The sequence below is a fragment of the Balaenoptera borealis genome (assembly GCF_965194805.1).
Source record: "Balaenoptera borealis genome assembly, chromosome: 5".
Classification (NCBI taxonomy): Eukaryota; Metazoa; Chordata; class Mammalia; order Artiodactyla; family Balaenopteridae; genus Balaenoptera; species Balaenoptera borealis.
In genome coordinates this window covers 2,520,435-2,532,419 of record NC_138862.1, presented here as the reverse complement: position 1 = coordinate 2,532,419, position 11,985 = coordinate 2,520,435, and the positions used below count along the sequence as shown (strand labels likewise).

The 11,985-nt window shown below is 56.6% G+C and overlaps 1 protein-coding gene across 1 annotated transcript in view; it reads left to right on the top strand.

The window, feature by feature from the left end:
• Nucleotides 1-240: 240 nt before the first annotated feature.
• PDXK (pyridoxal kinase) overlaps nucleotides 241-11,985 on the top strand; it is a 32,482-nt gene continuing 20,737 nt past the window's right edge. The window contains exon 1 of the mRNA XM_082392562.1: nucleotides 241-494. Coding sequence (XP_082248688.1) covers nucleotides 408-494 — 87 coding nt within the window. The 5' untranslated portion in view covers nucleotides 241-407. The remainder of the gene's footprint in view (nucleotides 495-11,985) is intronic.

Here is an 11,985-nt window from a genome sequence, read left to right as displayed (position 1 = left end):
CGGCCGGCGCTGCAGTGCCCTACGGGGTAAAATTGAAAGTGCACGCCTGGTTTTGGAGGGTGGCCGCCCACATGCCAGGAGCGCTGAGTGACGTGCCTGGGTCGCCCGGGCCGGGAGTGCGATCTGCATTTTCCCTGTCCCCCGGGAGGGGCGGGGGGGGCGGGCCCGGCACGGATGCCCCACCCCGGCCCCGCCCCCGGCCCGCCCCGGCGCAGCGCCGGACCCGCGGGTTTCCAGCCGCGCTGAGGTCAGAGGGAGGTGGCCTGTCGCCCGAGCGGAGCGCCTGCGCCGAGCGGGGCGGTAGCGGAGCAGAGCCGGAGCGTGGCCGGAGCCGAGCGGAGCGCAGCCCCAGCGCGCGGCGGAGACGCTGACCCCGCCCGGCCCCGCGCCGCCGCGGCAGGCCCGGCATGGAGGAGGAGTGCCGGGTGCTCTCCATTCAGAGCCACGTCGTCCGCGGCTACGTGGGCAACCGGGCGGCCACGTTCCCGCTGCAGGTACGCTTACGTAACCCGGCGGTGTCCCCGCGCCCGGCCGTGCGGGCCCGCGAAGGGGTGGCCGCAGCCGGGCCGCGTGACCTTGGCCGGGCAGCCCCAAGGGTCTGGAGCGCGGGGTGCCCGACGCGGGCGGGGGAGGCAGGCGCTTTGCGGGGGCGGGGCTCGGGGCAGCGCTTGGACCCTTGCGGGTGGGATGGGGCGGAGATGCGGGCCCTTGGTTTGAATGAAGCCCCCGGCGCGAGTGGTGCGCACCCACCGGCCCGACCCTGGGGACGAGAAAATGCGGCGTCGCGGCCGGAGACCCTGCGAAGGAGGGCGCTGGGTAGGCAGGTGTAGGCACTGCTCACCTGGTGGGCTCCCCATTCCGTCCCCGCCCCCTGTGGGTCAGGATGCTGGGAGGGAGGAGGAGGAGGAGGAGGAACCCCGCAGTGAGGCCCCGGGCGGCAAGGGTGGGCTCCATCCTGCGAGTGACCGTTCCGGGGAGGTGGTCGCCGGGCAGGGGATGGGGCGGAGAAGGCCTACCTGCCGGAGTTGGATCTGGAGAAGAAAAGCCCAGCGGCCAGTTCGGGCCCGTGCAGGGTCTGGCTTTAGAAGCCGCTTGTTACATGTGTCAGCCTTTCCTTACTGGGGTGCCCACGGGCTTCCTCCCGCCTCCCGCGCCTGTCCTCGGTCAGGGGCTCACCGTCTCTCTGGCTCATCAGCCGGCACCTGCTGCTTCCTGTCGCAGCCCCGAGGTTACGGTTGGGCGGCCCTTGGAGGGGCAGGGGGAGGCCCGGGTGCAGTGGGGTGTCATGCTGGGGTGTCAGCATTGGGGTCGCTGGCACTTCCTTGCCCTGTGGGCTCAGGAGGAGGCTGGGCGTCCGGGCAAGGTGGTGGCTCTCTTGGACCACTCACCTTTGGTCCATGTCCCTGGGCCCCATCCCTGAGTAAGGAGCCGGTGTCGGGCCCCTGCTGTGTGTGCTAGGTCCCTGTTCTGGGCCCTCAAGGACGTGAAGGGCCCCCCACTCACAATGGCCTGTGGGGTGCCGGCTGGCTGGAGGGACCCTGGGGAGGGTTGGAACCACCTCAGTAGAGATTGAGGGCCGATCTGAGGCTAGCATGCCCGTCGCCCGAGGAGGAAGCAGTGGAATGAAGACTGAGGGTGGAAAGGTACAGGGGTTCAAGTCCAAGGGACCTGCCTGGCCGCCACTGATCTGTGAGCACCTGTGAGGATCATGTGAGGTCCTTGGCCCTCCTGTTCTGACCAGTGGGGCTGCAGACCGCGGGGGCAGTCAGGGTGCGCGCTTGCACCTGTCCGGAGGCCCCAGCTCTTCTTGGTCACTGATTGCTTGGGCAGGGCCAGTGCGGTGGGACGGTGCTGGGGGGAAGCGCAGGGTCCCTGAAGCAGGGGCAGACGGGAAGGTGGAAACAGGCAGTTCCCCGGCAGATACCGGTGGCCGCCGCCCCCCACTGGGAGGGAGCATGGGGAGCCCCCCTTCCCAGAGGTGTGCAGAGGTGCGCAGGCCTCTGCTGGCTTCCCTGAGCCTCTGCCTCTCCCTCCTCCCCCTCTCCCTCCTCCCCACCCGCCTGCGGCCACTCCCTTCTTTCTCTTTCCCCGGGGCAAACTGTTCCTCTGCTCACCTCGTTCCTGAATTTCCCGGCACTTAGCCTCAACTTCCACACCAAAATGTCCTTTTCCAGTTACTTGACAGGGTGCTTCTCCAGACCCCACCCACTTGGGGAAGTGCCTCTTAAGGACTGAACCTCAGTTCTTACCTGGGGTCTCCCCAGTGCCCAGCATCCAGCATCTTTACCTGTGGGCTTGAGGGACATAGATAGGGGGTTGTCATCTCCCTCCTGTCATCCCTGGGGTGGGGGTGACACCTCTGCCTCTGATTTAATCCGTCCCTGCACTTCCTTCTGTCTACTTAAAGAAAAACACACAACATGAGGCTTGTGAGTTTAAGTTTTTTTTCCCCTTGTGGACTTACTGAGGACTGTAGCCTGGGAGACAGCCTCTCAGGGCGCCGCTCTGAAGAGGTTGGGGAGAAACCAGTTTATATGTGATGTTTTTTTGGCTGGGAAATACATGCAGTCAAGCATACATCTTGGTAGAAGGTTACTGCTAATCAGGAAGAACAGATATCTTAAGTTAATGATTTTAGTGCTTTTCTAATAAGTATAGGAAGTTGCAGGAATTTGGCGTCATTGAAATTCTTTCTGAGATATGCATCGAACTATCTTAGGACCTGTTTACCTAAAGCACAGAGTGCCTCCCAGGTTTTTTTTTTTATCCTGAATTCTTCAGGTGAGCGACTGAAGTGGGTTAGACTTAGGCTTGTATCAGTTGAACCGGAAGTGAGCCAGGCTCTTTGTTTTTCTTTGTTCATACTCCCCTGGAGGCTTCTGAGGCCCAGGAAGAGGGGCAGTTCTTTAACCAGTGACCTTGAAGAAGCTACCTTCCGCCTTGAGCCCTCTGGTGCTCAGTTGCCTCATCTGTAGAATGGACACAACGCCTGCCTCACGTCATTTTTGGGCCAGGGAACATGGGGAGGGCGAACGTCTCCGGGAGATGCCTGGGAGGTGCTGGCTGCTGAATGAGTGGCCCCAGTGCCCGGGGGTGCTTTTCGTACCCCTCACTGTGCAGAAAGACCAGACAGGAAGGTGGTAGGGCTGGTGGCAGCGAGCGTGCCTGGCACATCTCGGGGAGGTCAGGACCCCCATCAGGACTGGATGTGGGTTAGGGTTCCTTACCCATGCCCTTTGCCCTCATTACCTCCTCCTCCTAATTACAGAAGTAAGACGTAGTCTTGGAGGATGGAAAGAGCTGAGGAGAGGGAGAAAGTCAGAGAGGGTGGCCCTCAAAACATGTTCCACCGAACCATGCCCACCTTGATGGTGGACTTCCAGCCTTAGATTTGTGAGACAGTAAACTTTATTTTGCGGCTTGAGCACTAACACGGTCCCTGTTTGAGGTCCAGCTTGGGGCACACAGTTCAGCCCATGACAAGAACAATTGCCAGAGATTCCTTTGCCCACTAACCACTGAGTGCTTCCTTGTCTGGAGTCCAGATTTCTCATGGGTCTTCCTCTTGCTTGGGCCCAGGCTGCGGAGCTCTTGTAAGCACTGCAGGATGCTCCATGGGGTCCCATGCAGGCATTTTGCTCCCCTCCCCACGTGTGAGCCCTGCTGGATCAGGGAGAGGCAGGGAGATGGGTGGCGCTGGCCCGCAGACCCGGCTTGCACCCACCAGCCTTAGCCCAGGATGGGCTGGGGTGGGTGGAGCCTGGAAGTGGCCTCTCCCTGCACGGTTCCAGCCAGCCATCCCTTAACTCCCAGAGCTGTGCTGAGTGGGGAATATATTCTGAATTCAGCTGGAGACTCCAAAGGCGTGGTTATCCGCAGAGCTGAGTATGGGATGAGAACTTGGAAATGGCAGGAGAAGATGGGGTCTGGCTGGGTCCCACAGACTTGGGGAGATGGGAAGATGCACTTGGGGGAGGAGAGGCCACCTGGGGGGCTACCCGGTGCCCCTGGTATTGGAGGTCCGACTCGGGGACCGTCAGTGCCTCCTGAGACTTTCTAAGCCTTGTCTGCACAGCGAGAACAGTCCTCTTGGCAATCAGATGGTGCCAGGCTCCCAGGACACTGCCCGGGTGTAGCTCTGCCGTGGTGGGGCGCAGCGGGGGCTGATCCAGGGGGACCCCCACTCCCCACTCCCAGGTGGACGTGGCCCAGAGTTGTCCCGGCTGGATGCCTGCGAGCCTGGGCTTCAGGGCTCTGGTTCCCAAACTGCTTTTTGCCAGGTCCCCGCAGCGCACTGGTGGGCAGCCTGCGAGCAGCTGCCTTCCCTGGGCAGAGGAAAACATACAGAAGAGAAAGGACCAGAACCTTGACCCTGGTTGTGGATTTGTTTCTGGCCTCGAGTCCAGAGTCCACCCTAGGGGCCGAGGGGAGCATGGCGCTGTGACCAGCGACACAGCAGGTAGAGCCCGTGGGCAAGATGATCCCGCGTTTGCAGTGAGCAAGGAAAGCGAGGGTGGGCTCGTGGTCTTCGCACCCCCGTCCCTGGAGAGGGCGCTGCTGAGTCAAGGGCGTCAGGCCATGCGATGCATCTGGGGCGCCCTCCCTGCGCAGGGCCAGGGACCTCCCGCTGCTCAGGCCTTGATTCTGGGGAAAGAAAAGGGAAGGAGTGATGGACCCAGTGAGGCCTCCTCCCACCCCAAACGCTGGGGAGCTTGTTTCCTCCTGGAAGTAGAAAACCTCGCGTACTTCCCTGCTGGGAGTGTGGTTCTTCAGAGCCCCTGCGCGCGCGTGCGCGCGCGCGCGTGTGTGTGCGTGTGTGCGTGTGTGTGTGTGTGTGTGTGTGTGCGCGTGCGTGTGTGTGCGTGTGTGTGTGTGTGTGTGTGTGTGTGTACACAGTCTGCCAGGCCCATTGATCCAGCAGCTCCTCCCTTGTTTTTGCAGCTGCACAGACCCTCTTCTGCCCTGTTGCTTCCCATTTTGGTGAAAATCCAGCAGGTACATGAAGCTTAGGCTTATGTATGCGTTTCCCAGGGTGGCCGCAACAAAGTGCCACGGACTCGGGGCTTAAAACCACAGATTTATTCTCCCGCAGCTCTAGGGGCCAGAAGTCTGAAATCAAGATGTTGGCGGGACTGCATCCCCTCCAGAGGCTGAGGGTCCTTCCTGCCTCCTCCAGCTTCTCGGGGCTCCGGGCACTCCTTAGCTTGTGGCTGCATCACTCCAATCCCTGCCTCCTGTCACATGTCCCCCTCCTGTGTGTCTCTTATAAGGACCTCTGTCATTGGGTGTATCTGGGTCCACCCAGATAATCCAGGATGATCTTATCTCGAGATGTTTAACTTGATTATGTCTTAAAGGACCGTATTTCCAATTTGGTATGTGCGTGAGTCCCCAGTCAACATGTATTTTAAGGGCCACAGTTCAATCCACTGTAGGTTAGAAGGAGCCTGTTCGGAGAACTTTAAAAGTGGCACAAATTGGAGGTTTAATTAAAGGCCCAGAAGTTGACACAACATCCCAAAGCTGTCCTTTTTGGGAAGGATGGCACCAGCGGGCGTCAGGCTGCCTGTTCAGCTGCGGCTCTTGTGTCTCTCTCCCAGCCCGGCCGCCAGGTGCTTCTCCTGCCAGCAGCCGCTCTGCTGGGCGGACAAGCCCGTCTGAAAGTGTCCTGCCGACTAGGTAGCTGGCTTTGGGCCGGCTCTGTGGTGCGCCCTTCCTTCTGAGGCTGTGTCTGGAGTTTGGCACTGCTGCTTTAGGCACATGTGACTTCTGTGGTAGGGGTCACCAGAGGCTCACGGTGCCTCCTTGAAGGGCCATGCTGGGGGCAGGGACATTAAATTATGGAATTCTGTGGCCTTGAGAATCTGACTTGGGACCTTAACTCAGAACCCATTTAAACACCATGTCACCAAGATGGGAAGGGAAGACCACAGGCGGCCCCGGAAGATGGTTTAGGGGGACATCTCAGTTTGGGGCCTGCAGAAATCCACTTCATTCTCTGAGTTTCCTGGCCCCTTGGTATAGAAGCAGAACTGAGACATCTAAGAGGGCTGTGTGGAGACTCTGTTTCTTTGTACAGGGACCCCAAAGCCAGTCCTGATTGCCCGCGGACTGGCTCAGACACCCCGCAGGAAGAGGCAGGCTGGTGGCAGTGGGTGTGCTGAGAGGCCCCTGGCCTGGAAACCTGGATACAGGCCCCTCCCTTGCCTAGTGACTTGGCCACAGGAGCTGAGCAGAGGTGGACGGTCCTGGGGTGTTAGAAGCACGTGTGCACGTGTGGACGACTCACCCCAGCGTCTCCTAGAGGCTCGTGACTGCGTCCCAAGGAGGCGCTTCAGACCATAAAGCGCTTATTTCCAGCCTCTCACATTTAAGAACCCTCTGGGCCACAGGGTGGTCTTCTTCAGAGGGTGTCTTGATTCATGGTTAAAATACCTGGTCCTTTGGAAAATCTTTACATTTTTTCCTTAGAATTCCTGGGATAAAAATGACCTTTGCAGCAGAACTGCATTTGGAAGATACTGGAAGAATGTCACCTGCCCTTTAAAAGACATAGTTTTTGCCTTCGCATCTTTCACGGTGACACACGCATTGGCAAACAGTGCAAGGGAGCCGACGCCCAAAAGCACACCTCCCTCTGGCTCCGCTCAGGCCACCCAGCACTTCCTGGGGGGGACGCACTGGGGCCGGAACCCTGTGACCGCCCTCTGGGACGCTCTGTGCTCTGCAGGCCACATGGACCTGCTTGCTCCCCTCTGGCCTCTGGAAGTCCCCACCTCATCCACAGTGTGTCCCAGTCCTGGAACTTGGGTGTTGCTTCATTATTTCTCCGACCTTTTATTTTCCCAAGAAGGTCCAGAATTGCGTAATATCTTGATTTTCTAACTCTCTTAGTTTGGGACTGAGATTTCTGTTATTCTTCTTTGCCTGTCATGCAGAAAAGCAAGAACTTAATTGTCTGTGGTGTGTGTGGGTGTATGCATGTGCGTGAGCGTATACGTGTGCACGCTCAGGTGTGGGTGTGTACGTGTGTGGACACCCGTGCAGTTGTGTTGTGCGGCATTGCTGTACTCTTCGTGGCACCCTGTCTTGTGCTGCAGTGACCGCCCCTCACAGGGACCTCTCTGGAAGGGGCGGGAGCGTCTGCGAGCAGGTGGCTTCCGGGGCTGCACGCAGCAGGGACCGTTGGCCGTGTGGCTCGTGGGCTTGGATGTCCCCTGGTGCTCAGCCACTCGGAGCTTCTGAAATAAGATCACAGAGTGATCCGGAAGAGTGACGCCGAGGAGTAGAATGAATGGAGTTCCTCAAGAAGAAGGGAAGGAGGTGTGCGGCCATGCGCCTTGGGCTGGCATCGCACGGTCAGCCGAGGAGGGGCAACTCCTCCCTCCCTGCTGACCCAGGGCTGCTCTCCTGTCCCCCGTCTGAGCCCATTGCCGCTGGGAACTTGGGGCGAAAGCCCTTCTTTTCTTTACGGCTTTGCAGTGCAGCCCAGCTGAACGTGACCGGCTAGTGTGCGGGGCCTGGGAGCCGGGGCGGGTGCGCTGTGCTGGGAGCAGGGCTGGGGCTGGGGTGATGGGGTCCAGGGCTGTGATGCTGAGGTGAGAGTGCCCATGGGGCGCAGGTGGCCTTGGGACTCAAGGCTTCTTCGGGGGACACAGGGCTGTTTCCAGGAGGAGCTCCCATTGGAGACTAGAGGTTGGGGGTTGAGCTGAGAGGTAGGGCTGACCAGGGATGGGTGGAGTGAGGGACGCCAGGCACCCAGCCCTGAGGCTAATCAGGCCGATCATAGGCATGGGGCTTTCTTGGGTCCCCTCTTTCCTAAAGCTGATTTCCTAGGAGAGTGACTAAAGGTCTTGCAAAACAAGCCACAGTGAGGGTTTCTGAAGATGGCAAAGTGGCCGCTCTTGCTGCCCAGCACGGACCCTGGAGGAACCAGGGAGGTCTGAGCTCCCCCGCCCCTGCCGTCTGCGTGCTCTGCTGAGTTAAGGACCCGGTCTCACTGTGTCTGCCTGGCTGTCAGCAGTGGGTTGACGACGCAGCAGCAAGGCGGGCAGCCGGGAGCACACATCCCCCCCAGGCTGCGGGATCCGAGCATGGCTCCCCGCCCCGCAGCACGTGTAGCTGCCCTCGGGGAGGGATGCTCTGCCCGCAGAGGTGGACAGGGGTCTGCGTGGGGCGGGAGGCGGGGGCCTGTGTGGATGGCATCTTTGGCGCCCCTGGTCTTTGTGGCCGGACGCCTCTGGCGCATCTCGCCGTGCTCTCCCCCCTGTCCCCGGGTGCGCCTGCGCATCGGTCGTTGGGGTCTCCCCTGCCCCGGGGGAGGGGTGGGAAGCTGGAGCGTGGGGTTGAGGAGCGGCGCCTGACGCCGGGACCTCGCCCAAGTGCCTCGATTTTGCCTGTGCATCTCGGTGGGCCTCCCGGGTCTGAGACCGCGTCCCCGGCGTTAGCTGTACTCGCGTGGTCGCGTGCGGACTTGCACGAACCCAGTGGGCAGCAGGCCGGCTGGGTGTGGTGCTTCTCGGCTGAGGCTCTAGTTCTTTCTGCTCCGGGAGCCTGAGGCCCGGCTCTGGCCCCCGGCCTGCATCCCGAGGCCCACGGGTCACGGTTGGCGGGGAGCTCAAACTCCTAACATCCCCGCAAGTCCAGGTGCTCGAGCAGAGGCAGAGAAGGCAAGGTTTCCAGCAGGGGCTTGGGGCCGAGAGACCTTTTTCTACACTGAGGAGGGGAGCTCACAGAGGCCAGAGGCGACAGAGCTTTTGGGGGCTTCAGAAAGCGGCGTGGAATTCACAGGCGGTGGGGCGTGCAGCCTGGGGTCTGGGCTTCATCCCACGGCAGCCCTCGAAGGTTGGGGGTCACCGAGGTGCATCTGGGGCCCCGGGGCCAGGGGAATATGGCGGCACAGAGGCTCCCGGGATGGGAGTGAGGACTTGAAACAGGCCCTCTTGGGCCATCTCCACAGAGAATTCCAGGAGCATCTGCCCCTGGCTGGCGCCGGGCTGGGGACGGTAGAGGAGGGGCATACACCGGAGGGGGGGAAGGGGGGAGGGGAGAGGCCAGAGAGGGTGTTTCTCCTTATCTCGCGAGGCCTCACTTCCCCTCCCCTCCCCTCCCCGCGCTGAACAAGTCAAGTCTTCCTCTTTTTTCTTAAAATGAGTCTTGTTGCTGGTAAATGGTGAAAATGGCAGGGGTGGGGCAGGGCCAGTTTCCCCGGTGTGAGTAATTCCACCGGCTGACCACCAGCTGCCAAGCTGAGTGGGAAGGCAGGCTTGTTGGTTCCAGAGCCTAGGATGCGGCCACAGCAGCGAGTGAGCCTTGCCGTGAAATGCAGTAACTGATGGAGGAGTGTGAGCTGGGATAGTTACCGGACCTGCTGATGTAAATAGAATTGACATCAGCGTGAGCGTTATGGCTGCACAGTTGCATCCCTCCTCAAGGGGCCTCCGAGTTCAGGGCCAGCAGTGCACGGTGTCTTCTCGTTCAGAGCACGCCGACTTCCTCTTCCGCCCCAGCCAGAGAACTCTGCTTTGCTTTTTTTTAATTGAAGCATAGTTGATTTACGATATTGTGTTAGTTTCAGGTGTACAGCACAGTGACTCGGTTATACATATATGTTCTTTCAGATTATTTTCCATTATAGTCTATTACAAGATATTGAGTATAGTTACCTGTGTTATACAGTAAATCCTTGTGGTTTATCTGTTTTATATGTAGTGACGTGTTCCCATATTCCTAATTTATCCCTTCCCTGCCTTCCTTTCCCCTTCTCTAACCATACATTTGTTTCCTGTGTCCGTGAGTCTATTTCTGGTTTTGTATTATTTTTCAGTATCCATATATATGTGATATTATCTAATATTTGTCTTTCTCTGTCTGACTTCACTTAGTATGATAATCTCTAGAGCCATCCCCATTGCTGCAAATGGCAGTATTTCATTCTTTTTTATGTCTGAGTAATATTCCAGTGTGTGTGTGTGTGTGTGTGTGTGTGTGTGTGTGTGTGTGTGTGCACGTGCATAAATAAGGTCTAAGAGAACAAAAAACTTACCTTGTTCAACTCTATTTCACAAGACCTAGAAAAGTGCCTAGCACTGTGTAGGCTCCTAATAAATTTGAGTTAAGTAGAAGAATGAATGAATGAATGAATATATATACACACACATCTTCCTAAACCAGTCATCTCTTGCTGGGCACTTAGGTTGCTTCTGTTGACGAAAAATTAATCTGTCAATCTAAGAAAGAATTGGAAAATTTTATTTAAGCCAAATTTGAGGATTATAACCCAGGAAGAACATCTCAGAAAGCTCTGAGAACTGTTAGGCCTGTTAGAAGTCAAGGCACAGTTACATAAATTTTTGGAGACAGCTGGGCATCAAATGTCATATTATTGACAGTTTACATGATCCATGTGACCCCTTAAAGATCAAGAAGGAATGTTATCTTTTAAGGAATTGTAGATGCTGGGAGAATGTTGCTCTTTATGGTTGAGCAGGTATTTCTGCCGACGGGGAGGTTTGCAGATGCAGATATACAATGCAAAGTGCGGGGAGAGAGGAGGCCAAAGGGCAGAGAACATTTTTTTTAGGTTTAAATTTTTCTTGTCTTACCATAAAATATGAATTTTATTTCACACTTCTGTATCTTGGCTATTGTAAATAGTGCTGCTGTAAACATTGGGGTGCATGTATCCTTTCGGATTAGAGTTTTCGTCTTTTCTGGCTTTATACCCAGGACTGGAATTGCTGGATCATATGGCAACTCTATTTTTCGTTCTTTAAGGACCCTTCATACTGTTCTCCATAGTTACTGCACCAATATACATTCCCACCAACAGTGTAGGAGGGTTCCCTTTTCTCCACACCCTCTCCAGCATTTGTTATTTGTAGACTTTTTAATGATGGCCATTCTTTTTTTTTTTTTTTTAATTTATTTATTTTTATTTTTGGCTGCGTTGGGTCTTCACTGCTGCATGCAGGCTTTCTCTAGTTGCGGCGAGCGGAGGCTACTCTTCATTGCGGTGCGTGGGCTTCTCATTGTCGTGGCCTCTCTTGTTGCAGAGCACGGGCTCCAGGCACGCAGGCTTCAGTAGTTGTGGCATGTGGGCTCAGTAGTTGTGGCTTGCGGGCTCTAGAGCTCAGGCTCAGCAGTTGTGGCGCACGGGCTCAGTTGCTCCGCGGCATGTGGGATCTTCCCGGGCCAGGGCTCGAACCCGTGTCCCTTGCATTGGCAGGCGGATTCTTAACCACTACACCACCAGGGAAGCCCTAATGATGGCCATTCTGACCCATGTGAGGTGGTACCTCATTGTACTTTTGATTTGCATTTCTCTAATAATTTGCGATGTTGAGCATCTTTTCATGTGCTTGTTGGCCATTTGTATGTTTTCTTTGGAGAAATGGCTATTTAGGTCTCCTGCTCATTTTCTGTTTGGCTTGTTTGGATTTTTTTTTTTGCTATTGAGCTGTGTGAGCTGTTTGTGTATTTTGGAAGTTAAACCCTTGTTGGTCGCATCGTTTGCAAATGTTTTTCCCATTCTGAGGTTGTGTTTTTGGTTTGTTGATGGTTTCCGTTGCTGTGCAAAAGCATTTAAGTTTGATTAGGTCCCATTTGTTTATTTTTGCGTTTATTTCTTTTGTCTCAGGAGAAGAGAACTCTGCTCCTAAAGGGTGCGTGTAAGTAGACTGGACTCTCCTGGAGGTTCCACCCACACTCGATGGGGTTGTGCAAGGGTGAGCCAGGGGTGAGCTAGGGGAAACAGAACTGGGCGTCTTGACAGCTGATTGATTTCCTTTGATATTGTTACTCCTCTTGCTTAATAACAGTTTGTTCCTACATTCTTTTGTTCCCTTAAGATCATTAATTGCTGAGAACTGTTCAGGGGCAAGCACTGTGACCAGGCTTAGGTCACAACATGGCTTAGACCAGAAGTGGCTTCTCTTGTGTCAAGAAAGCCATGCCTGGTCCTCTTCCTCCTGGGACCCCCCCCCC